Source organism: Chiroxiphia lanceolata, chromosome 16, assembly GCF_009829145.1.
Source record: "Chiroxiphia lanceolata isolate bChiLan1 chromosome 16, bChiLan1.pri, whole genome shotgun sequence".
NCBI lineage: Eukaryota > Metazoa > Chordata > Aves > Passeriformes > Pipridae > Chiroxiphia > Chiroxiphia lanceolata.
In genome coordinates, this window is record NC_045652.1 from 9,412,821 (window position 1) to 9,438,070 (window position 25,250).

A 25,250-nucleotide genomic window follows, 5' to 3' on the forward strand; every position below is an offset into this window, starting at 1 on the left:
TTAGACTTACTTCATTTAATTCTAATTGTCTAAAAGTCTGCTGCCAAGTGCAAGTCATCCTTTGGATTTTCACTGTCATCAGTAGAGAGAAAAAGATCTCCAGAGAATGAATCAACTTCCTACTCTAATACCTAAGGTGGGTATGATCAGTTATTCTCAGGGAGTATATTCTTCTTAAAAGTGACTGCAAAGAGAGCCAAGATGACTAAAGAAGGTGAAATTAGTAATTTTGTTAATTACTTATAGGAACATGTGAGCAAACTTTTGACATTTTGGAGGGGAGGCAGCACGACATGATTTGCTGGTCTCTGTGGTGTGTTCCTGTGTGACCCATCTGAAAAGCCTCGCTCAGAGTCAGTGGGTGCCTCCCAGGGAGGATTGTCCCTGCAGAGGGGATCTCCAGTGCAGGTGGGATCACAGCCTGAGGTGTGAGAGCACTTGGATCTTCGCTGCTGCCCCTGGAAGGGCCTCCAGCCTGGGCATCGCTGAGGGGGTGGAGATTGACCTGGGAGAAAGGGAAAGCTCGTCCTCAGACCCGTGAGGTGACTGCCCAGAGCAAACACTGTATAATCCACTGTTCAAACAATGGAGGGGCAGCTCCTGCTGCCAAAGCACACGGATCAGGTGTGCACTGAGTACTGGGAGCCAGGGCAGCAGAGCATGAGCCCTGTCAATAAACTGTAAATCACCAGGACTGTCAGCTCTGAACAGGCTGTCCTAGGCACGTTGACTTCTGAGATGGCACCTGTGCCCAGGGAATCCCCAGAGTACTGTTTGACATTGCCCCTTCTTCTGGAAGGGGTGTTTGCAGTAACAGCTGCAAGAGATACTGCATGGAAAAGGTCTGTTCTAGAGATGTCTGTGTATTAAATTATGTATGAAATTATACCTATTCAATTCCAATATCCCTTCATTTTTCAAGTAACTAATTCTTTCATGGGAACACACACTATAATTTCAGCCATTTCAGTTATTCTTTTGTTTTTCATTTTGATTTTGTAAAAAAAACTCAAGCTGGTCTCTGCCCAATGCCAGAAAGGAATTATCTGAAGTAATGCAAACAGAGTGTTTTGCAGGAATTTGTCATGTGAACAGCACCATATTCTTTGTGGAATGCTCTCTGTCAGGCCTCAAAATTAACAATGTATTAAATTAATCAGCGAGATGTTCTTATAACCCTTTGTTGCTTGCAGGAAACGGGAAATATTATTCTTGATTGGGATGAGACTAGAGAGAGAATTTTTCAAAGCCCAGGAGTAAACAGGACCTTGTTCTTTGTAACACTGGATAAATGTTTCCTGGCTCTGAGTGCTTTGGACTGTGTGGATATCCTAAGCCAGATTTTGCATGTGTCAGCAGTGAACTATCTCCAACCTGATGTCATTGGGAGCCTCCCAGACATTCTGCTGGAGGATGCTTTCAGAAACCTGTAAGCCATTTGTTTTTCAGACACAATTAATACTACATCATATTTGCTGGTCTCAGTCTATTTTCCAGATACAGCTTCCTGCTTATGTGTCACTGGTTATAAAATAGTTTTTCCATGTGTTTGTTTTTTTTTTTTTAAATAAAGAGTTAACTCATTAGTTAACTCTTAGTTAGAACTAACATGCCCTTGTATCACTTAGATCATCATTATTCAAGGACCTCTATGACAAAACCTCAGCAAATACTCAGAGAGCTCTGTATGGCTGGATGAAGCAGATTCTACAGAAATCCTATAACAGGAGTGGTATGTTATGTACAAAGTATTTTCTCTTGCTTATCATAAAAAGATCAGCAAAGGCCTATCCATTGTATTGAATTGTTTCCCAAATTTAACACATCTGTTTAAGAGTAGCTGTCTAGAATACCTTTTCTTCAGAATACAGTAAATGTAATATATTTGTTACTGATGACAAATAGTTCTCCACAGATGTTTGTTCTTGTAGAATAGAATCATTCAATTGTTAATGTTGGAAAAGACCTCTAAGATCATTGAGTCCAACCAATGGACTCTTCATCTCTTCTGCACAGAGCTATATTCAGTCTTTTTCTAGTACTCTGATCTTTTCTCTCTGTACTTTTTCTAAGACTGAAATAGGATACAGTGGTCAGGTGCTCTGCCAAGGTGTGTTGTTCACTTCTGAACACCTATTCAGACTAGAAAAATAGCTCTGGCTCAGGGTACATTAGCCAATGCACTGCTTAAAAACAAAAGAAATGCAGGATGTTGTGAAAGCACATGGCACTGACTTGGTCAGAAAAGGGACTAGATAAAAACACAGTTAATTAATTCTGATTGTATGCGTTTTACCACATCTGTTTGCCTGGTTAATGTGCCTTGAATGGCTGTGCCACAGCTGTGCCAGTGCAGGACAGGCTTCACGAGAGGGCTCTGAACCATCAGAGCCACTGCCTGGCTTTCACTGAACATCCCAGCAGCGCTGTCCTGTGAGCATTTTAGACTTCTGGATGTGTGTGTTCATCCCCTTTCCCTGGAAATCAAGGGCAAAATGCCCATTTGCTTCAGTGAAGCTAAATTTGTCCCCTGGGTCTTCAGCTGTTTCAAAATATCAGGGTAACCCATTGAGTCGTAGGGAGGAAGTTGATGACACTGCTGTGTGGTGGTGTTACTGCCAGGGCATTGCTGGGGAAGCAAAGATGCAGAACTTGCCTGGTGATACTCAGCAGTCCTGGGAAAATCCCTCAGTGTCACCTTGGATTGTGTGTGGAGCATTAGTGAACCCTCAGGGTGTGGAAGATCACCCAGGGAGGGGCTGAGAATTAATGTGCCTCTCTTACCTCCTGGTTGCTGCTTCCCTGCCAAAAGCAGTGCAGGTGTGGTGAATCCACACCACAGGCCACAGCACAGAGGGCAGGACAGCAGAGGAGTCCTGCAGTAGTGTGATTTATTCACTTTCTGTGTGGGTAGCACTGGGACCACCTGGGAAAGGGGTCATTTTTTGGGGATCACACCTACCATGGTTGGTACCTGCAGCTCCGTTCTGCTAAAGACCACAGTCAATGTCCTTAAATTGGGCTTGTTTTTCTTTAACTCTTCTGTCATGTCTTTCAACTCTTATAACATCCCTGGTAATGGGAGGTGATATCACCTTAAAAAACAGAGGCCTGACAGGTCTGCTGGGAGCATCATCTTGTCTCAGTTAAGGGGCTTAGATCTGTGTTTTCAAAAAAAGCACTAAATGGGGTCCTTCAGCTTCTGATAGATAAAGGGTGATGTTTTTTCAGATACTGAAAACTCTTCAAAGTGCCCTGATGATTTTATTCTAACAGAATTGTGGGTATCAGCACTGCCAAGGAATGTGTTCAGAGGTATCACATGCCGAGCCATCCAAATTATGATACCTTGGAGAAAACAGTCTGTGGCTCAGAGTCCATAAATACTTTATTTCTCAGGGATATTTGGATCTTGACTTCATTTACAATCCTTGGGAGAATGTTACTAAATGAATGCCATTTTTTAACTGTTATGCAGTATTCTGTATTTTTTGCCAACCTATTTCCATAGAGGTATTTGAACCATTTTTCATTTTCTCTGTTATTGCTATTACATATTGCTGAAATAAATGGCATCATCAATAATAATATATGATATATAAAGTATTACAAAGTATCATGCCTTCCTGATGTTCTTAAATAATATAATTGATTAGGGAAACTGAATTTAAAAAATACTGCTCCATATTTAATATTACTGGTTAAATTTTTCCTGTCCCACACTTTATCCATTTTCTATTTCGACAACATAAAACATTAATGTTTTCATACAAGAAAATCTGAGACATTTGAAACACTATTTCATTTTCATTAAAAAATGTATGGGCTCATAAAAATGTAGTGCTAAAATGTAGCCAACGGAGGGAACCTGACTCTCTCTGCTTTTAAGATTTTTCTGATTGTTTTTGATTGTTTAGCAGTAACAATATACTGGGTACAACATCTTTGAAAAGTGATAACTTTCTTAACATTGTAGTAAGTATTTATTTGTACAAAACAGACTTCAATGAATCAGCTTCTTGGGTCAGTGCAGAAAGCTTATGGATTTTGGGAAGATTCATGGTCCATCTCCCGTTAGAAGAAATTCTGAAAATTAGTCTCAGTGAAGTAAGTAACAAAGTGTGGTTGGATATGTCATTACAAAGGGATATCGGCTACAAACAATATGAACGCAAATGCAAACTAAAACATGAAAAAACTTTATATATTTTAATTAAAGAGCAAATATAAATGTATTATTTACAAATATTCTTTTATATTTGGAATTTCAAAGTGCCTATAATTAATATATAATTATTTATCTGTATCAGTATTATGTGGCTTCTGCTGAAAGGGATCAATGACAGAAGCCCTCAAATTATTTGACAGTTTGGCAGAGAATCGCTCAAATCGCTCACTCAGCTTTGTCTTCAAAAATACCATGTTATCCAAATCTGTCTTCTTCCTTTCTCAACAACATGAATGGGGTCAATTAATTTAGTGTGTCAAACACAGATTTTATTGGATGCAATTGTTTCACAATGCTGCTGCATGGTTCTGTTTGTGCTGCTCAGATCAGACTGTTCATTAGCTATGACAACGCGACAAAGCAGCTGGACACGGTGTATGATATCACACCAGAGCTTGCCCAGGCTTTCCTGGAGAGGATAAACTCATCAGGATTTGATATGAGGAACACTTCAACCATCTACAGGCAAGACTGCTTTTCTTTTTCTTTTATGGCTGTGTGTGGATGGAACGAATAAGTAAGGAGAAAAGAGAGGAGCAATAAGCAATATGGCACAGCTTTTCCCTTCCAGCAGGAAAATCTAGGCTGAAATCCAGCCCTGTTTAGCAACAGTGAAGAATTGCTACTTTATGATTTTTTGGAGGTGTGCCTAATTAGCTAATGCTTTGTCTCCTGCTGCACAGTGAGGAGATGCCTGTAGTATTAGTAGGAAGACTACAGCAGTATTTTTGGGACCTGTCACATTGTACAGTGCAGCAGTAAAACAAACTGAGATAGCAGGACATGAGTTGTCTTGGCTGTTTGGATCACAGAAGGTGGAGTTGTTCTGTGGAAGTCATATTACAGTTAGGATTGAAGGAGGAAATCTTAGCCCATGCCAGCCAGGACTGCAGGTGGTTTTTAATTGACGTGGTTGTCACCAGAGAGGTCACAAAGTGAGGAGCTGTAAATCCTGCCCTGCTGTCCTCTTTGTCCTGCAGGGCAGACATGAGCTATGCCTAAATATGTGTGACTGTTAGGTGTGTAAGCAGGAAACTGCATTTTCAGGGCTGTCAAACCAGCACTGAACTAACTTTAATAAAAAACCAAAACAAACTGCTCTTACTCACAAAGAGGCAGAGAGCGTGAGCTGCTGCGAGGAAGCGCCGCGCTCCACATTTACATTCACACCGTCGGATCAGTGGATGTATTTAGTCCCAAGACACCACTGTCTGAAGTTATTTGTAGTCTCCTTGGGGGAATACCTTGGAGTTTTAAACTAATGGAGAATATGCTTTATGGCTTCAGAGCTCCTGTCGTTGCTGCAGTGCAGCTCTGGTTTCCCTGAAGCATTGCTCACTGTCGGAGGTGTAAGTGAGAGGAGAATTATGCCCACGCTCTAAATTTCAGTGTCAGAAATCTTAGAAATGATTTTGTCACTCACAAGAGCTGCCACGTTCTCACAGAGGAGGAAAATGTCATGCTCCATAATCCTTAATATATTCCATTTTTACAACACACTTAGTTTATATTACTCATTTTAACCATACTGATGATTTAAATGCACTTTTACTTTTAAGAAGTAGTGTTATTCATTGTTGCTAATCCCAAAGGAGATGAAGAGCTCTTGGTGGGTATGCAGTAATGCATTGGAAGGTAATTATTTGTTATAAAAATGCTCTTACAGATGTTTCTTTGATTTGTATGTTGGTTTGATGATGTCCCATGAATTCAGATGGGCTGCTCAAGCAGTATATTGTTATATCTCTAGCAGGTTGTTGTTGAGGGAATAGAGGAAATAAAAGCCTTTCCGTGCTGCAGAATTTCACTGAGTTTGTGATAGTGCTGCAGCAATGTCCGGTGTTGATTTGGACATTATGGCCAAGACTCTACCTATGCCTCTTTGAATTGCTAAAAAATAGGGACTGCTGCAGAAAAGCTGGCCTTTTGCCACATCTTTGAGGTTCTTGTTCTCTGTAAATTATGAAAGCAAAGACTAAGATTTTACAGGGACAGGGAATCGATTCAGGGTTCCTACAAACAAGTTCATCACCATCACTATAAAGTTCAAAGTCCAGCAAGAGTGATCTGCAATTCCAAGCTCTTTCTTTGCAGGGCTGCAGGTAGTGGCACTAAATAAGCACAAGGCCTAAGTCAAAAGGCCACCTACAACAGGCACTTCCCCTTGGTGGTGTGGCTGCTTCTCTCCACCAGCTGTGGCTGTGGTTGTACTTTACAGAGGTTAATGGAAATGTTGACTTAAATATTACAGCACAGGTCCTGTGAAGGAGCACGAGCTTCTCATCTGGTCCACAACATGGCCTTGCAGGCTGCTGTGCTGGCACTACAGGGGCAGGGAATCCTGGCATGCCTTCTCCTAACTGGTGTTGAACTGTTCAGATCTCCACCCATCAGTCGTGTGTTTGATGTGAAATACAGCAGGCTTTGTTTAAACCTGAAACAATGAAGAGGCCACGTAATGCTCTAGCTGCTGCTCTGAGAGAGTTATGTTGCCTGTGAAATCCAGGTGGGATTTAGAACTCAAAACATCCAGTCAACCCAGATGAGAACTCATCAGCCACTTGCAGAGATTTTTTTAATAGCCCTCCATCCTTTTCAAGATTATACTGCCAAGGTGAGTGGAGTTGTTAACTAGGAGAATCCAGCCATGGACAAATGGAACCAGGAGAGTTAAGTTTTCAGCAGCACAAGCAATCCAGGTAGAGTTCAGCTGAATACAGAGGCCACTGCATGTGTCTCATACCCCAGTCTCAGGCTGGGTAAGTTTTAAAGATTGTAGTTGAAGGCACAAGTGACAGACAGAAATGACTCCAGTTCTGAGCACAAGTAAGGTGTAACATTCTGTGTTTCCCTTTCCTAAGGGTCACACCTCCTATGTCAGAAGTCAGCTAATGTGTCTCTTTTCCATAGGCTGGGTTTATTGGTTTGCTTTTATGATGACCTGGAACAGATGGATGCAGCTGTGGCCCAGGCTTTACTTCATCAAATGATTAAATGCAATCAACTGAGAGGTTTCCAGGCTGAGGTTCACAAGGTGGGTGTGGTATTTATTCTTCTTGCCTAACCTAACTCTGAAAACAGAGGAGGAGGGACTTTCTTCTTGAATAAGAGAAGAAAAGAGTGAAAAATCACTGTGATCTGAGAAATAAGGGAAAATAGTTCTCAAGAATGCAAAGAATAGAAGTCCATTTTAGGTGCTCATTCTTTTGTCATTCTATTTCCTGCTGCTCCATATTCCTTTCACAACTGTGGTTCTATTTTTGAAATTTTATGAAGTGTGTGCTCACTGAATATTTGCCAATGACTATTCCAGAGACTCCAGTTAGTGTTTTGGGTGATAGTGGAAATTGGTTCTTGGCAGGTTTTTATTTCCCATCTGCTCTTTTTGTTTGCTTTAGCTCAAATCCCAACTCCTGAACATTGCCATGCAAAACCAGACATTGAATGATACCCTTGGATCTCTGTCAGATGCTGTGGTCGGACTGACTTCAAGTCAGCTGGAATCTCTGTCACCTGAAGCAGTGCATAATGCTATTGCAACATTAAACCAAGTCTCTGGCTGGGCAAAGAGCCAAGTTATGATTTTATCCAGTAAATACCTCTCTTATGAAAAGGTACCTTGTGATAACAGCTTTCCTACCTCCTGTTTTTAAAAATTAAATGGTTTTTTCTCAACAATAACCACAGATTTTGAAAAGTTAGTGGTCTGAAAAATGTGTTTAAATCAAATAAAAACATCCAAGACTGTACCTCCCGAAGTAATTCTCTAGTGTAACAGAGAGAAGGAATGTTTATATTTGGCAGTTGTGTATGTTATTTTGTGTGTGTCACTGCCCTAAGCAGAATTTGCATGATCAGAGGTCCCAGACTGTATATTCAAATATACAATAATGCAAGGAATCAGGGTCCTGCCAAAGTTTCAGAAAAAGGACCTTCTGGGAAACTTCACACATTTGCTCTCTGGACAGACACAGAAAGGGCATCCCCAGGCAAGAAATGTATTAAGTGTTCGACAGTAATAGTTTTGATTTATTTATTGACTTCTGCTTTTAAATATATCTGCTGTCCTCCAGCCAGAAAACTTCCTGTTTGTGCTGTTCTCTCTGCAGGTGTTATCATTCCATAATGTCAGTCAAATGGGTGCTTTGGTAACGGGCATCAGCACCCAGTCCCTGTACAGCATGAACCCGGGGGAGCTCTCCCAGCTTATTCGAGGCACAACATCCCAGCACTTGTCTGACTTATCTCCTGCCCAACAACAAGGGATCCTCAGGAAGGTGATGATGAACTCCAGTGTGTAGCAGGTTCTCTCTGCACAAGAGCACAGTCACCAGCTATGCAGAGCATGATTTAAAATGTTGCCACCAAGTGTGTGCCTTAGCTCAAAGGTTAACATTTCCAGAGGATTTTTTCTGAACACCACGTGTGTTTGGAAGGCTCTCTCTTGCTTATTTCCGTTGCATTTTTAATACTGTCATGTTTTTCCTTTATCCTCTTAAGAGAAATATTACACAGAATAGGAAGAAGGGCAAATCCTGTAAATCTAAGCATTGGTTCTGAAATGCAATTCTGTGTTCCTCTTTTCAGATAGCTGCATCTGGAGATTTTTCTTCATCAGTCAAAGAGATACAAGGAGCTTTCTTTAAAGAAGTATCTCTTTCTGGTTTATGGAAGCAGACTGGATATAGTTCTTCAGTAATGAAAGAAAAAGAACTAAGAAGAAGCCAGGTAAAAATTCTTATGCAGTTCCCATTCCCCTGCAATTTAGTGTGATGGAAGAACTGGAAAAGGAACATAGGTGAAAGGAAGGAACTGCCTCAAATATATCTTGGCATAAACAACCAGAGGGATTTCAGAGCCTAGGCAGCATTATGAAACAAAGCTATGGAAAGGGAAGCATTAATATGCTGAGTTTAAGTCCCCAAGATTCTGCCATGTAAATTTTCTCTTTCCAGTACTGTATAATAGACATTTGCATATACAATCAGCTCTTTGACTCTGTCCAGAGAGATGAAAGTTTGGATCAGATGATCTCCAGAGGTCCCCTCAAACCCAAATTATTCAGTGTCTGTGGGCCATGGCCAGGTTTAACATCATCCCATAACACCAGTCAGCCATGTCTTGCCTTGTGAAGAAGAAATTCAGCACTGGATGCCAAACCTCTTGTGGTTGGCCAGGCTGGATCATAGAAGTGCCTGCAGGGTACATAAGAGAGCTGAGAGTACATCAACCTTGCAGTAGTCATTGTGTCCTACAACTGGATTAACTAAACTTAACTTTAAGTATGGTGGGTTTTATTTCAGGCTTTATATCTGTATGAATTACTGTCTAAGAAAAACTATCCTGTTGACCTTCTAAGGTATGGATTATAGTCTCCTTTGAAATGGGGTTTAAGACTAGTTTTGTCATAAGAGCAACTTCAAGGTAAACCATACACAGTTATTTTGTACTGTCTTAAGTTTAGTCATTCCTGGATACCACAGGATAATTCACCTTCCTCATTAGAAAGGGTCTCCAAATCCAAAATCGGGCTCAAAGCATTGCAGAGGTTTGGCTATTTTAAGGCTTAGTTGGTATTTTTCAATTTGTTTGCCGTTTTACTTTCAATTTAGCCTTTCAGTTACAAGAAACAGGAGAGAGAGGTGGCCAAGAAACTGTATCTTAGGGCAGGGTTGTGGGGAGCAAGGACTAGATCCTGCTTAAATATTCAAAAGATTGAAATTTGCTTTTCCTATCAGCACAGGACAGCTTGTGAAAGGAGTAACTTGTCAACTCATTGAAAGTATGGGCACAGACATATTTTTAAACAACTTTAAATTCTTTGAAATGAATCTTCATCTGCTTTCTCCATATCAGGTAAAACCAACAAGACTTTGTCTAGATAAACATACTACCCAATATCCAAACTAGGTAAATTAGAATTAGGTTCATTCAATTTTCTTTTTACTTTCTTTTTTTTTTTTTTTAATCTTGTCTGTGTCAGCTGGTCTGTTAGCATATTTTATTTAAATCTTTTATGTGTGAATTTTTCTGTTATCATACTTCATTTTGACAATTTCATTTGCCACTTACAAATTGCAAGAAATTTCTACAGCCTTTCTAACTTGTTAATTCATGAGTAATCTGTTTGGAAATACATAGAAGTTTTGAAAACATACAAATGCTCTCATGCACCCAAATATAGGATGCTTCGTCTCTGATGTCTACAAAAAGAAAACTAAAAAAAACCTAAAAAAAGCCAAAGAAAAATGCTCTCTGAAGATAATATGCACAGTTTTATGTATGCTAATTTATATGCTGCAATAAACAAGCCATGTTTTTATTCTTCTTCAGAATTGCCAGATGTTTAAGTTCCTAAATTTTTGTTGCTTTTAGGTTAATTGTTTAGCTTGGAAGTTTTGGAAGGTATCCAATGCATCTATTCCTCCCTTCCTCTTACTGGTGCTTCCGTGAGTTACATCTTACTACATCTTAAGTTCTGAACGCTTTTTAAATAATCTCTTCAGTCCTAAGAAAACTGATGATTCAAAGAAATGGTAATTTATCAAAAGTGATCACTGACTGTAGGCAAAGTCTCTGTCAAGTGAAAGTTGGTAATATTTGGTGTCTTTTAGTGTGGCCTATTTTTGTCACAATTCTGGATTTTTACCCCCTAGGTTGTGAGATTTGTTTTCCTTATTTATTTAGGGTTTCTTTGAGAGTGGATATGTAAGTCAAAACCACTGGGTGCTGCTGAAGCATATTGCTCTGTATGGTTAAAAACATTTCAGTGTGTTTTAAAACATTTTTCTAAGTTAGCAAAACTTTTCAGTGACAGCTTTTTTCCTTAGGGAAAACAAATGTACAAAAAGGGCATTAGAGTAAGGTGAGGATTAATTGCAACTTTTCTGACCTGTCCAGTTTATGATTTTTCAAGTCCAGCCTTGTCTCTAAATGTTTGTGTCATCACAGATTTTATGGGTATGGTTATGGGTATATGAAGGTCTGGTTTGCATTCTGAGATGTTTGAATTCTTTCTGCAGTTCTGAGTACCTGGAGTTCGTTTCAGGCCCCTTGTGTGTCCCTTTCATTGAAAGTCTGGGGAAGACTGAAATGGACCTTTTGAATCCAGGCCATCACAAAAGGAATGCTGTCCTGCAAAAAGTACAGGAGTGCTTGGTGGGTATGGCTGGGAGGGGTCAGCAGTGGAGGAGGCACCACGAGGATGGAGAGAGTCACCTACTACATAAGTTCTTGACTTACCCATCTGTATTCTTTTGGGGTTTTTTTCATGTACTGTTTCGATATTATTAGTTGCTGCCTGAGGAAACCTTTTTACACCTTCCTTAACAATTTTCCTTGACTCCATCCATGTTACAAAGTGTTCTCATGAAATGTCAGTGCTGACCACAGATAACTGGCCAGGACAGCCTGGAGCTGACCAGTTTGCAGCTGGAGCTGTTCCCCTGGCTCCCAGCAGTGCCAGTCCTGCAGAGCTGTGCGTGGCACAGGAGGCTCTGTGGAAGAGTTGTTGCTACCAGGAGGATTTGGGACTTCTGCTGTCAGGGGGCTGCAGCACTCACCAGCTTTTAAGGGAAACTTATTCTTTGATATAGCTGTGAATATTCCTGTCCTTACACATACTACCAGCTGTATAATCCCTGGTGTTTTGGCAGCTGCTTGAGAAACCCCTCAGAGCTCAGCCTTCTGACAGCAAGAGCTTGGGGCCCCTTTGCTTTGAGGGGCCAGGTGAGGACTGTGCTGTCAGGCAGAGCTGCACCACCTCTGCAGGTGGGAGGGTGTCACATTTTCTATGTGTGCTTCAGTATGGAATAAAGAATAATGAGAGCCCTGAGAAGTGCTTATTAAATACCACCAATTGCAGTGCTAAAAGCAAAAAATATAAGGCAGTCTAAGCAGAAATCGTAGATGAAGTTGCCAGTGCAAACTGTTGTGTTTTGTTCCTTAAAGGGTCACAGAGCTTAAATGAGTTGTGATGCAGCTGAGTGATGCAGGGCAAGAGCCAAGGTTAGCTCTGCCAACAGGGTAAATGCTTCTCGTTTCAGAACGGCTCTGTGGCTGATGAATATGATGTTGACCTACTTGGAAATCTAATCTGCCACTTACCTCCAGCCTTTCTACAAGGCAGAGTGTCCCTGAAGGCAATGGCAACAGCCCTCCATCAATTCAAACTCTGCCAACAGCTCAGCCACGAGCAGAAGACTGAAATTAAATACAAACTCCTTGAGTTATATGGGTAAGGTATTAAATACACCACTTTGCTCTTGCTGATGGTCAGGCCATGCAGATACCAAGCATTTGCTTTGCCCAGATGAACTGCAGTGAAAACAGCACAAAGCAGCTTCTGTCACTGGCCAAGCTTGGGGGCTTGTCCACTAGAATGACATTTCTGTTCTTGTGTGTAACATGATAGGTGTGGAACAAAATACAACCCCAGGGACACCCTGCATGACTCAAGTCCCAGAGGAAAAGGAGAGAAAGTGTAATGTTTGAGGAGGGGCAGGCTAACAGGCTCACTGGCCTGGCAAGAGAAAGGGTGTTACAAGCAAAGAATGGCCCAGGAATGTAAAGAACGGGAAGATGGAAGTGGGATACTCAGTGTAAGAAGACAAGTGAAGAAGACTGCAAGCATCTGTGGCAATAGGAGAGAGCTAGAGAAGAAGCAGAGGGGTATAAATTCAACCATCTGAAGCTAAAAACTGGGCAGCATGTTGGGTGTCACTTGGGTGTCACTTATGGCTCCGATTAGGAGGGCGATTGGAACCACACTATGTATCAGTCATGCAAGGGACAAAGCCATCCTCTGTCTATCAAGAATATACTGTTTCTCTCTTGCATTGTCTCTTAGAAGTATCTTGCATTTGAAAAGGGAGACAATGCATAGTTTCTAACCATCCCCTCAGACCCAAAGGCTGTCACTTGATCCACCTAATCATGTTAGATGCTTGTTCAGCTTCCTCCTAAGTCAGCATTTTCCTGATGATAGAGTAGAAATATCTTCCACCAGATCCCATCCCTGCATTGATCTTGATACAGATCAATTTTATTGAATCATGGCACACTGTGCTAAATAAGATTTTACTTTATTTTGTATCAGGTTTTTTTGAAAATATTTGTCCAGTCAAACATCCTCCTAGTGGAGCAACAAAGCAAATAAAGTTTTCTGTGAGAACATGAGCTAGTAACAGATTTGTTACTGTGTTCTCCTATAGGCTTTTCCAGGCTGAAAATTACTTATCCAAGTGTTTTATTCACCCACCAAGTGGATTGACTAACATTTGTCAGCTCTGTATGATGCTTCTACTTCTCTTTTGATACCATTTTGCACGTTGCTGCTGCTGCAGTATGAACCTGACAGAAAATGGTAAATTTTCTTTCAAAAAAAGAATTATTTCTCCTTGCTTGAACACTGTAATGTAAAAAACACTATGGCTGTTGAGGGAGAGCTCCATTACTACTGTATTTGAAGGCTTTCTCTGAGTGTATTTAGAGTTCCACTAATGCCCTTTATATCACAGAGAGATGAGAAAATGCAACTGATGCTGATAACAATGAATCATCACGTTGGCATAGAAGTGTCTGTGTTTCCCATATGATAAACTATGATAAAAACTCTGAAGTTTTAGCATCATTTTGATTGTAAACATTCTTAATTGATATAATTTTTCAAAATATTTCTTCAGCTCCTCAAACAACTGGACAGCAGCAACAACATTAGATGTTGGACCATTCATAGCTCTTCTGTCAAAGGAGGAATTAAATGTCCTTGCTGAAAAGGTATGCTTTTGTTATAACTTTTAAATTCATAAAAGATGTTAAAATTTGAATTTGTGAATGTCACAATGCAATCCAAATCATATAATCTGAATGCTAAACTAGGTAAATAATTCTCCTGGCAAGGAACCCCATGTTAATATTTCACATGTTCTTGACTCTATCAAAATTTCTGAGATTTCTTCTTGAGGGTAATGTCAGTATAAAGGATTATTTGCACGTGAACAGTGATAATTGTACATTGTCACATAGAAAAAAATGGGTCATTTATAGTGACACAGACTCATTTTTAGTACTTTACACCTTGCAGTTTTGTTTCCTCCATTCCCTTGCCTTCCAACCATAAAAGTTACGTTTCTTATCCTGTTACTAATGGGATCATATGGATCAAATTAGCATTTACTCACATGGCCCTTTGCCCCAGGGCCAGTGTGGCACATGAATGATAACTGATGGACTCAGCATTGCACTTTGGAGTCTCTTTGCCCTCTTTAGTTCCTACGAGCTTAAAATTTTTATGTATAGGAGTAAACTATACTGGAATGAGGAATTCATTCTTCAGCAGAAATATGTCAGCACCGTCAGCAACTTTTCCACTGGAGGTAAAACTTATAATTGACCAAATAGAACAGGACTCTTCAAAGGAAAGGAAGGTGTCTAGCAGGGTGGAGGAAAGAGCTCAAAAAAAAGCCTGAATAAGGCAAACAGGTCAAAGTTATTTCTCATCATTTAATTGGGTCCCTATCCTTAATTCTTACACTTGTCTAGCAAATTTAAGACAAACAAAATAAAGCCCATACAGAATAGTGAAATTCATTGTTCCAGGAGGGTCTGGACACAGACTCCAATCAGGCAGTGCTCAGGTGTTGCCAGAAACTGAGAGAGCATCCAAGAGAGAGAATCACTCAGAATTTGCTTTGTTTCTAATTTTTTCCCCTCAAATGTGTGCTGTTGACCTTTCAGTAGCAGCCAATTTACTCTCTTCTGAAACATCTGCACAATAGGAAGGAGGCTGAGCTGTCTCTAACCCCTGATTTGCTAAGCTCTGCACAAGTCTTTCTCTGCCAAATTGGTGTGTTTTAAAAGGGAGAAAGAAGACTTATTTCATCTTTTTTTTTTTTTCCATTTGAAGTTCCCAGACATCATTTTACAAATAGCAAAGACAATTGGACCAGTTTCTTCAACTGAAGAGCTTTTATCAACTGTGTTTGAGTCTGTCTCCAATGCCAGTGCCAACACCCCCTCATCTCTCACCACACCTGGTCAGTATTTGCCTGGTATCTCTGCAAAGTGCCTGGTTCACAGTGGGGCCATTTGGGGCTGTGGTGGTGCAATTCAAACAGACTTGGTTTCACTTTGTCACCAAATGCATTCTGAGAAGCTGAATAATAAAAAAGAAAGCATTGAGCAACTTAAAGAGATTCAGACTTTTAGCAAAAGCAGTGAGAGTCTTCATTCTGTTGCCCATAGTTGTATGATGCATTGACTAATTGCTGAAACAATTTCATTACAGGATTGCATGATTAGGCATCTCCTGGAGTGATTCTGAGTGCACAAAGGAAAAAGATGAATTATTTGAATTAGAGGGTTTTGTTTATTTTTACTTTTTTTGCTTATTTTTACTTTCCTTTGTAATCTAAGTAAAAATCCTCGATTTAAAAACCTATGAAGGTGACAAGTTACCCTTGTGCCAAAAGATTGCACGTAGTTAATCCTTTGCCAGACATGAGCATATGGTGACTCGTCTGTTCCTAAATCTGACAGTGGTGGCACTGTGTTTTTTCTGTCCAAATGGACAAAGTTTGTTATCATCTAAAAGGTATTTTAATTAGCAACCACACTAATCTATCAGAATCTCTGGTGACAAATGGATCATTTTCTTTGAATAAGGTACATGGTCTGGCTATATTAATTTATTACAATAAATGTATTCTTTCTCTTACCTGAAATATTTGGGAGCTAATACTGGTAACAGTAGCAATTACCAGTGACAGAGTTCTTACATCCATGTCCACATCAAGATAAAAACAAAGGTAGTGCTTGAGGCAAGATGGAACATGCAAGGCAAAACTTGGAAATTGTGTGTCCAGCGTGCTACCAGAGAGCAGTGCTGGAGAAAGAATTCAAGTTTCTCACCACAAGCACTGAGATGTTATAATATATAGATGTTTTTCATCAAACTAAAGTTATATCAAAAGGAAGACTGAAGTAGCATCAGATCCAGGAAGCAAAGTCAGAAGTCTAATTAGTGTTTCCCTCTGTGGTCACAACAATGTAGCTGGTGTGTTACAAATAATAAAATCAACGTTTTTTCCGAGGACACGAAGTCTCAGGTTTTCATGACCTGGGGAAGGGAGCTGCACTGGGCCTGGATAGGCAGTATTTACGTGAGAAAAGCTGACCTTTTGCAGCAGGGGAAAGGGAAACAGCTGCACAAGAGGGAGGTGTAAAGGGAGAGCAGAACATCAGCTGGTACAGTGGGAGCTGAACTGCGTTTTCGTTTGCTCAACAGATTCAATCTTTTCAGTGTTCTATCCACTGCTGCAGCTTCCTTTGATGCAAATAAATCCCTCCTCTGCCTCCTTTCAAAGTACAAATCTACTTTGTACATCCTCGCTTTAATTTATTTGTCTGGGAGAGCTTAGCTCAGGCACAGCATCTGTGAAATTCATGCTTTTTACTGGTAATGGCCGTGTCTGAAGACATGTAGGGATTATTTGGTTTAGATAATTATTTAATAAGGTTTTCCTAAATGAGTGACAGGAGACAGAGAGAGCAGTAAACAACCACATTAGGATTCTAATTTCTGCTTTCCATCAACATTAGAGGCAGATTATGCCAACAAAGACCAGGATTTGTTAAAATACACAATGGAAACTGTCTGGTTTGATCATGCATAGGGCCAGAACCGGCCTGTAAATAAGATTTCTAAAGGCAGTTTGTCTGTCCAAACAGTTCTGTGGTGAGTGAACAGCCCTCTCCAGATCCTGACATTTTAACAACAGGCTTTGACATAAAGAACAAGCAACTGTGCTTCTCTGACACATCCAGCTCCTGTCTGCACCTTGTTTAAATGTCAGGCAAGTCTTACAAGACATACATCTTTGTCAGGGCATTTCAGAGTAAAAGCACCTCTCCTGTCTGTTACACTGCTGGTGGATTCACTGTTGGAACGTGGAGTTCATTCAACTGCAGCAGTTTTTGGTGAATTTTTGGAGGCTTCCACGAGGGTCATCCCAAGGATTTGCATTTCACTCTTACTGAAGCAAGGCCCCATTTTACCTCAGAATAAGCCTGGGTTTTGATGCCTTTAAGGAATTAGACTTGAAAGACACTTGCACTATACTGGTTATTCTCATTGCAAATGTCCAGAATTTAGTTTTATTCTGCCATCCTGCACTGTAACTGTTCTGAAATACATGTCTGCTGTTATTTTCTTGTTCAGCCTTTGGAGTATAAAGAATATAATCAATTTCTTGCAAGTTAGGCAAATTCTAGTTTTATATCCAGGACATTAAGAATGTTTTTTCAGTCTCCTTGAAGAAAAGTCTTGCTATTTGACTTTTTTTTCCAGATTGCCTGGGAAGCAGAGTTCCTTCTTCAGATGAAATAATTAAATTAGCAGAAGCAAATATCTTTTGGTCAGATCAGGAACTGAAATGCATGGACCCAGGGACTTTTGACAAAAATGTGGAACTTCTTGGGACTGTCTCAGGTTTTAACAACTCCCAGCTTACTGCCTTGAAGGAAAAAGCCAAGCAGGTAACTATCCTGTCTGTGAAGGGAAATTAAATCTGTAATTTGATTTGCTGTTATTGAACTATGCGGTTCTAAAATAACTGTGCTATGTCAATGTCACTGCTGCTGCAAGAATATCTATGGTTTATTGGAAAAATAATATGAGATGGTGATAGAAGACTATTGCCCTTGCTTCAGAGTCAACAGGCAAGTAGTTCTGAGCTATTGGCAGCTGGAAAAGTTAAATGTTTTTACTTTTGAATTAGTTTTCTGTTTGTTCCTCACTTTTGTTTCATAAATGAAAAATCAGCAAGCAGCACTAGGGGCTGTTGATTGCCCTGCTGGGAGTTCAGCTTGGCATGTTAAACTGTCTACATCGGTGTTAAATATAGTTTACAGTGGTGTAAAACCAAACTGACTGAAAGAGACTGCCATTAGCTGAATAAAGCTCATTCTCCCACCTTCTTGTCACAGGCAGGGACAGACAGACCCATCCGTGGGAAATTTTAGGGAGAAAAAAGACCCCAACTGCATTTAGTCTGCCTTTCCTGGGAGCACACTTGGGATGGGGCTGTGCTGGGGGCAGGTCAGCGGTGTCTGTGTCTGGGGCACAGCACCAGCACAGTGTCTGGGCTCTGAGCAGCCCTGCCTTGGCCTGCTGTGGGCTGAGGGAGTCAGAGCTCGCTCCATGCCTGTTGTTGATGTTGCACTTCTCCCTGGGGGTGACCAGGAAAAGCCTCAGGGTGCAGTAAGACAAGTTGTTTTGGTTGCAGGAGTCCCAGAGGTGAAGAGGTTACAATCCCTAGCCTGTCTTCAGCTTCCTGTCACCAGCATCTGCTGGAGGTTATCTGCTCTCTGCTCCCATCTCTTCATGGCCACTCTGTAATCCCCTTCTGTCAAAATGATCCAACATTTTAAAAGTCCTTTTTAGGTTCCGTCAGATCATTCTGACAGAATGAGGTTGGGGAGTTGCAGTTGGCTGCAAGTAGTACAAGTGCAGAGGCTTGGAGATCTTGAGGGATGTGACCTCTGGAGGAAAGTAGGAGCAGGGGACAACATGGGCCTGAGCAGCATCTCCTTAAACCAGCAGCTGCAGCCACAGTAGTGGAGCTGAAAATGGACTTTGGGTAGGTAAGGCCAACAATGCAATTTTTAGCAGTGAAGCTCAGCTTTTAAAGCAGCAGAACTACAGGTGCTTGAAGAGAAGTGGCACTGACCAGATATTCCCAAAGCAGATGGTGACTCTGCAGTTGTGTCTCTGCTGCCTTGCTGCAGTAGGACAACAGGCATCAAATGCATCCTTCTCAGAAAGCTTCCCTCTATCAGCACAGAGGCATGTGTGCAGAAAAAGGGGAAAAAATGTAATCCCAGAAGGAAATAAAAACAGTGTTCCACTGAGATAGTGGGAACTAAAATATTTTACAGCAGTGCAACATGTTGGTGTACTTACAGAGTGGTATCTGTTGTAGGGAAATTGCCAGCAAGGCTAATACCCTCACATTCTGGCTCTGTTCAGTTCAAAGGCACAGAGATCTGTAGAGCACTGAATGGAATTATATTCTGTGTGTGAGTGTTTGTAAAACAGATTGCTTCTGGGCTAAGGCAGACTTCCTATATATTAATTTGCAAAATGCAACATGGTGTTATACTGAACATGAAGCATCAGAAATCAGACAGTACAGGCAAAGCTCTTTGAAATTATGTGCTGTTATGTTATTAACTAAAGGGCATCTTAGATTAAAGGTTTCATTAAGCCTGCTTTAATTTATTCTAAATTGATTGATTTCCCCTAAAAGAAAATGCATACTCTACTCATTGTTCCAAACTAATACAAGAAGTCTAGATATCAGATTGTGTCTTAATGAAAGTAAGAAGCTTAGCTCACTTGTAAGTGGAAGGTCTCCCAGCTCTGCAATAGTGACAGATGTATGGATCTGTGGTCCCCAGGTGAATGAGGACAAAGGAGTGTTTCAGTTTCATGTGTTGTGTTATTTATATCGATATGCCTGAGATTTTACCCAGCACTGTCAGATAATACTATTTATGAAGTACTTCAAACCCTGTAGTTGATGACCTAGATCAGGACATAGACACAGGACATTTTTTCCTGCATGTGTTTCCTGTATCTCTTCAGCTAGAGAATTAAGAGCTTTAAAATTGGGCTAAAGCTTTTTACTGTCTATTTTCTTTGGAAGAGATTGACATTTCCCAGGCTTAGGTCCTTTGTGTGTTTCTTTATGACATCGTAAAACCAACATAAAAGGTCTGTGGAAGCTCAGTCAGGAGGTGCAGGTCCAACAACATGTCTCTTAAACAAATCCTTATCCTGAGGGTCACAGTTGGAAAAAGCACCTCGGCAGCCCTGATATGCACCTTGGTATGAACAGCAGAGAGTCTGCACCTCTGTGTAAGGAGTATTTAATTCCAGAGATCCAGACTCCAGAGCCCTGCTTCTGTATTTTATGGAGGTTGTACAGCTTCATAAATATCTGGAGGTGCAAACACTCTTTAGTAGGCAACTGCAGATAGTCTTCAGTGCGTCCTTACTAGTTCTGTCCTTTCTAATTTTTTGGACAAAACTTAAATTGTAGCTATCCTGAAAACGGAGTAAATATTTTCATGATCAGACAGCATGAACCACCAGCTTAGCCCAGCATTGGGCTTTTAGTTTTTATTTTCTTAGTGAAGTTAGAAGCACAGTCTTATACTAGAAAACTGTCATGTATTGACTGACATAAAGGAGAGTTGCTGAAGTACATGAGAGCTTTAAAGTGAGATTTTTTTCTTTTTTAAATTATGCCTGTCTTGTTCAAATCACTTCCTCCAGCCAAAGCCCAGTGTCTTTTTCTGTAAGGGCAATTGGCCACATCCGGAGAGACACTGACCACCGACTGCCAACTTCTGTCATTGCCAACTAAATGTAACTGATAGTTCTGGCCTCTGAAAGTTCAGTTCTTGATGGACTTTTTGTATTCAGGCAGACCTTTTCTGAAATCAGAATTTCCTTAGGGTTGACAGCTTTTCAATCACTGCAACTTTACCACAGATAAAGTTAAAAGCAGGGGAACTTGTCCATTTAAATACATTGGTACTGATTTGGAAGAGGCCCTGCTTATTTCTTTCATTTTTCACAAAGCTTTATAAGTTTAACTGTATCTGTACAATCACATTTAAGTTATTTTTTATTTTAATGTTGTATGAACACAAGTGAGAAATCAGAACTTTAGGAACTGGCTATTTATCTGTATTACCCAATTCTCTGCTTTGATTTCTGCTTTCTTTGTCAGTGACTGAGCCGTGGTGACTGGTCACAAAAGCAATTTAAAGTCAGTTCCCCAGAGCGATTGCAGCTGGGTAGAAGCCTGGGTAGTCCAGATACTGCTTTTGTGGTAGCAGTGTAACAGTGTGGATGTAGGCACAGATTCCCATTTTTATTGGTTTTAGTGGTTTTGCTCCTACAGCTACACTTCCAGCAGTCCCTGTTCTGACTTATCAACAAGACCAAGCTGTAAAAATTGCAGCATTTTTAGATAAACTAAGCATAATTGGCGTAGAACCTGAAAAACCTTCACAATACCTAAGCTCTGCCTTTTGTGTGCAACGAGGAATACTGCAGGTTTTGTGACTTCTAAAACAAGGGGTTTGAGAATGGTGTATGTAGAGGAAGACTCCTAATGACCTAACAGACATTAATGACTCTCTTCTAAAGGTTTGGGGGTTCCTGCCTGACTGGAAGAGTTACCACATTGTCTCCCTGGGCCGCATTGCTCTGGCCCTCACTGAGCACGAAATCCAAGAGCTGGATTTGCATTCCATCGACACTGTGTCTGTACTTAGTCAGCAAACAGAGTGGACTCTTACCCAGGTAAGTATCTTATTGAATGTACTCTTGGTGAAGGGCTCTGGCTTCACACCCTTTGGGACTGAAGTCCTGGAACAGTCTAGGAAACAGATCCAGGGACCCACACTGCTCCCTGCTGCTCTCCTGCAGCTGGGACCCTGGTGAAGGTGGGTAGGTAGGTCAGCACTGGTGTCTGCCTGGTGCTGGCTGCCCTGGTGAGGTGGCCAAGAGGACATCAATCACTGTTAACTGGGGTGCTGACGAGTGTATTCTTTAGCACTTGCCCACTAAGTAGTAGAAAGAGGTCAGCAGCTCCTCTCACACTGGCCCTGGAACAGACACTACAGCTGGGAGACACCAGTCCTTCCTAACTAAAGTAACCACTGCAGAGGTAGTGTGCTCCCAACCCTGGCAACCATTGCTCTAGATCCTGTTATTAGCAAATATGCTCCTCTCATCTTTCTTTCCTTGAATTCTAGTTATGTCAATGAGACTTTCACAGTAAGAGTTAAAAGCTTTTATTTGTATATGCAATTAGCAGCAGCAGATTTTTGACTTTGTGGCCCTTACCATCAGGGTTCTGTGGTTGCACGGTGGCAGTTTTGGCAGAATATCACAAATCTGTTTAATAGATTCTTATTCTGAAGAACATCATCCAAAGGAAGCACTTGGGAGGATTTTATACAATATTAGTTTTCTTTTGAAGTTTCCTGCTGTCAGGAATAGCTGGTTAAGGGATTCCACCTAACTTCAGTTGTCTAAAAGTCAGGCAGCTACTTTAAGCTAGTCATTTGAAGCTCAGCATTGTGGATAGATAAGGAAGTCTTGGAAGATGCTTGTTTCTTCCACTGACTTTGGAGGATGCCTTTGGCTTGAGCTACACTCACAGTTTTTAAATGGTTAGTTTAGGACGAGCACAGTTCTAAATTACTTTGGCTTGCAAAGGCACTTTGATACCAACATCCCATTCATATCTGAAAATTAATCTTAAAGAGAGGTCACCACCTATATATGACACTTAAATAAGACAAGGCAACCTGAATATTAAAACAAATAAAAACTACATATTGATCCCATTAGTATTGTATGTTTTCTTCTAGCAATTTAACTGATTTGGGCATTTCTGCTGGCAATCCAATGCCCATTTCTTCTGGTTAGGGTTTCCTTGTGACCTGGCAGAGGGGGTACAGAGCGTTTTCACACCATTTGTAGTTGGGAAGTGGTTGTGTAACAGTGCCCTGTTTAAGTGTCACATATAGGTGGTGACAGTGCTCCTCCTGAAGGCCATGGCCATACACTGGGGAGGCTCAGGATATGTATTTATGCTCCAGAGCTTCTGCGAAGATCTGAAGCTTCTAGTAACAAAACTTTCCATTCTATTTACTCTGTTCATGCTTACTGTCTTACTGCTTTTGTAGGCAAGATCTATTTTGGAAGGGTTTCTAGAAGACTCTGGCCAGACCATCAGCACACTAAAAAGCTTTGATTTAGTTGGATTAGGAGCTATTCTTTGTGCTTTGAACTCCACAGAAATCATGTCCATAAGGACTGCTGAATTCAGGTACTGCACTTTATACTTAATGAAATATTTATTAGTGTCTCTATTGATAAAATTTATTGTCCCATTTTTGTTCTGTCAAGATTTTCAGAGCCCAAAGGACACCATTTTACATTTTAAATGTTTTTAGAAAGGCAATAACTGTTATGGAAGGCGTACAGCAGTTGTTTAAAACATGTTCTATTTTAGGTTTCCTCTGCCATATATATCCCACTATTTAAATATTGCCTTGAGAAATCCAGGATTTTGCTTAAAGCCTTAAACTTTTGTATGCAATTTGTGTACCTATATTTTAAATTGACAATTGGGTTCAACAGTCATCTTACAGCAGACTATGCATATTCCAGGCATATTTAGCACTGCATGTTGACTGCAGCATGTAATGTTGCCCTTGTTGCCTTTTGCAGTGCTGCAGTTGCAAGAATTGGCCTGTTGGTTTGTAGCACCCCTGTTCTGAGGCAGTTTAAGAAGATGACAGAATCTGTGTTTGGTGCTGCTACCAGCTGGAATGGCTCTGTCTTACAGGAAATTGGTACTATAGCAGGTAACAAAATTCAGGCTCCAGATGGTGTTGGCTGTGAAGTCTTGTTATTCAGCGTTAAGAGACAAGTTCACGTAGCAGTGAATTTTTCTAGGCTGGCAAAAGACATTCCTTCCAGAGAGGAGTCACCTGCAGGGATGGACATCCAGCAATTTCACTGGCAATAAGGAAAAGTCATGGTATTCTCCATAGGGTTCTCTCTCATCCAGTCAAACTGACCTTGGGAAGCACAGCCTGAAGTCTCTTGGGTTCTTTAAGTTGGAAAGGGTAAATCAAAGAAGGCAAAACCAACCAGGATTCGAGAGACACTCTGTGTGCACCAGGCTGCTGCAGGAGTGGCTGCATTGGGTCAGAGCAGTGCTGACACAGCATCCTGCCTCCAACAGGGGAAAGAATGGGCTGCCCAGGGAAGAGCAAAAGGACAGGACTGGCCTGCAGTGACACTTCTCCAGAGTGCTCTCACAGCCTCGGAGGCTCCCTGAGCCAGGGGTCACACACCATTTTGTTCATGGATTTGTTTCCCTGTGATCGTTTAACTGCACATTGAACTCCCATAAATTTTAGCATCCCCGATGCCTGTGGCAATGATTCCACACTGGAACTACCTAATGGGTGAAGAAGTAGCTCCCAGTGCATGATTATGCTCCCTAATCTTGCATCAGAAGGGGTTGTAACAAGCATTCACTAAAAACACTGTTTATTATTTTATTGACTTTAATCATTCTCTTTTCCAAGATAAAATGACTTAGGTAGAGCACATCCCATACAATGGTTAAGGTCAGATGATTTGTAATGTTGGAAGATAATGAAAAAACCAAAACAAAAAGAGAACCAGTGTCTCTCTATATAATGCTCTGTACTAAACTATTTATTAGATATTTTGTATAAATGCTTAAAATTTGTATTAGCTTAAAAAATAAATCTAATAAAAAGAACATTAACTGAGTTTTGTTCCTATGGTTTGGGTTTTTTAGGTGGTTTGAATGAGGATGAATTAAAAGCTTTTGATAAAAGCTTGATGCCGTATTTCCAGCCAGCAGCAGTGAGACATATACCTCCTGAAATTTTCCAAGTAAGAGCTCTGTTATGAAGAAGTGACTAAATTTCTATCATTTTTACTCTACTATAAATAAACTGCAGCACTGATTTATAGGTTTTGGGTTTCAGCAAAAATTTCTCTATGGTCTGTTAAGTGAGAGACCATCAAGGATCTGAAACATTAACTTTGAGCTGTATCACCTGTACTTGTGATGAAATATGCTGGACAAGCTTTATTTATTCTTCAGAATGCATCCCAAAGAAAAAGCAGGGAACAGACTCTCTTTTTAGCAGTATTGTATTCAAATCTGGGTTTTCTTCTCTGTTTATTAACATTTGCAAGGGTGCTACAACAGCTACAAATTTCTCTGCTGAGTGTGTAAGAGCTGTTTTATTAACCTAAAATCTGGCAGCATTCCACTGAGTTAGCTCTGACAAAACAGATTGTACAGACAGATACAGATCGGAAAGGAATTACATCTAATTACAGCAGTTCTGAATGTGGACCAGAAATTAGAACAGGGATCTTGAG

At 40.6% G+C, this 25,250-nt stretch overlaps 1 protein-coding gene across 1 annotated transcript in view; it reads left to right on the forward strand.

The window, feature by feature from the left end:
* The window catches only part of OTOA (otoancorin), a 32,854-nt gene that overhangs the window by 2,804 nt on the left and 4,800 nt on the right, over positions 1–25,250 (forward strand). The window contains exons 7-26 of the mRNA XM_032704402.1: positions 1,194–1,429; positions 1,629–1,732; positions 4,001–4,107; positions 4,554–4,693; positions 7,139–7,262; positions 7,627–7,842; positions 8,338–8,505; positions 8,816–8,956; positions 9,532–9,587; positions 9,967–10,084; positions 10,604–10,677; positions 11,251–11,386; positions 12,274–12,464; positions 13,912–14,005; positions 15,135–15,264; positions 17,577–17,764; positions 21,450–21,605; positions 23,000–23,142; positions 23,547–23,683; positions 24,655–24,752. Of these exons, the coding sequence (XP_032560293.1) occupies positions 1,194–1,429; positions 1,629–1,732; positions 4,001–4,107; positions 4,554–4,693; positions 7,139–7,262; positions 7,627–7,842; positions 8,338–8,505; positions 8,816–8,956; positions 9,532–9,587; positions 9,967–10,084; positions 10,604–10,677; positions 11,251–11,386; positions 12,274–12,464; positions 13,912–14,005; positions 15,135–15,264; positions 17,577–17,764; positions 21,450–21,605; positions 23,000–23,142; positions 23,547–23,683; positions 24,655–24,752 (2,757 nt within the window). The remainder of the gene's footprint in view (positions 1–1,193; positions 1,430–1,628; positions 1,733–4,000; positions 4,108–4,553; positions 4,694–7,138; positions 7,263–7,626; positions 7,843–8,337; positions 8,506–8,815; positions 8,957–9,531; positions 9,588–9,966; positions 10,085–10,603; positions 10,678–11,250; positions 11,387–12,273; positions 12,465–13,911; positions 14,006–15,134; positions 15,265–17,576; positions 17,765–21,449; positions 21,606–22,999; positions 23,143–23,546; positions 23,684–24,654; positions 24,753–25,250) is intronic.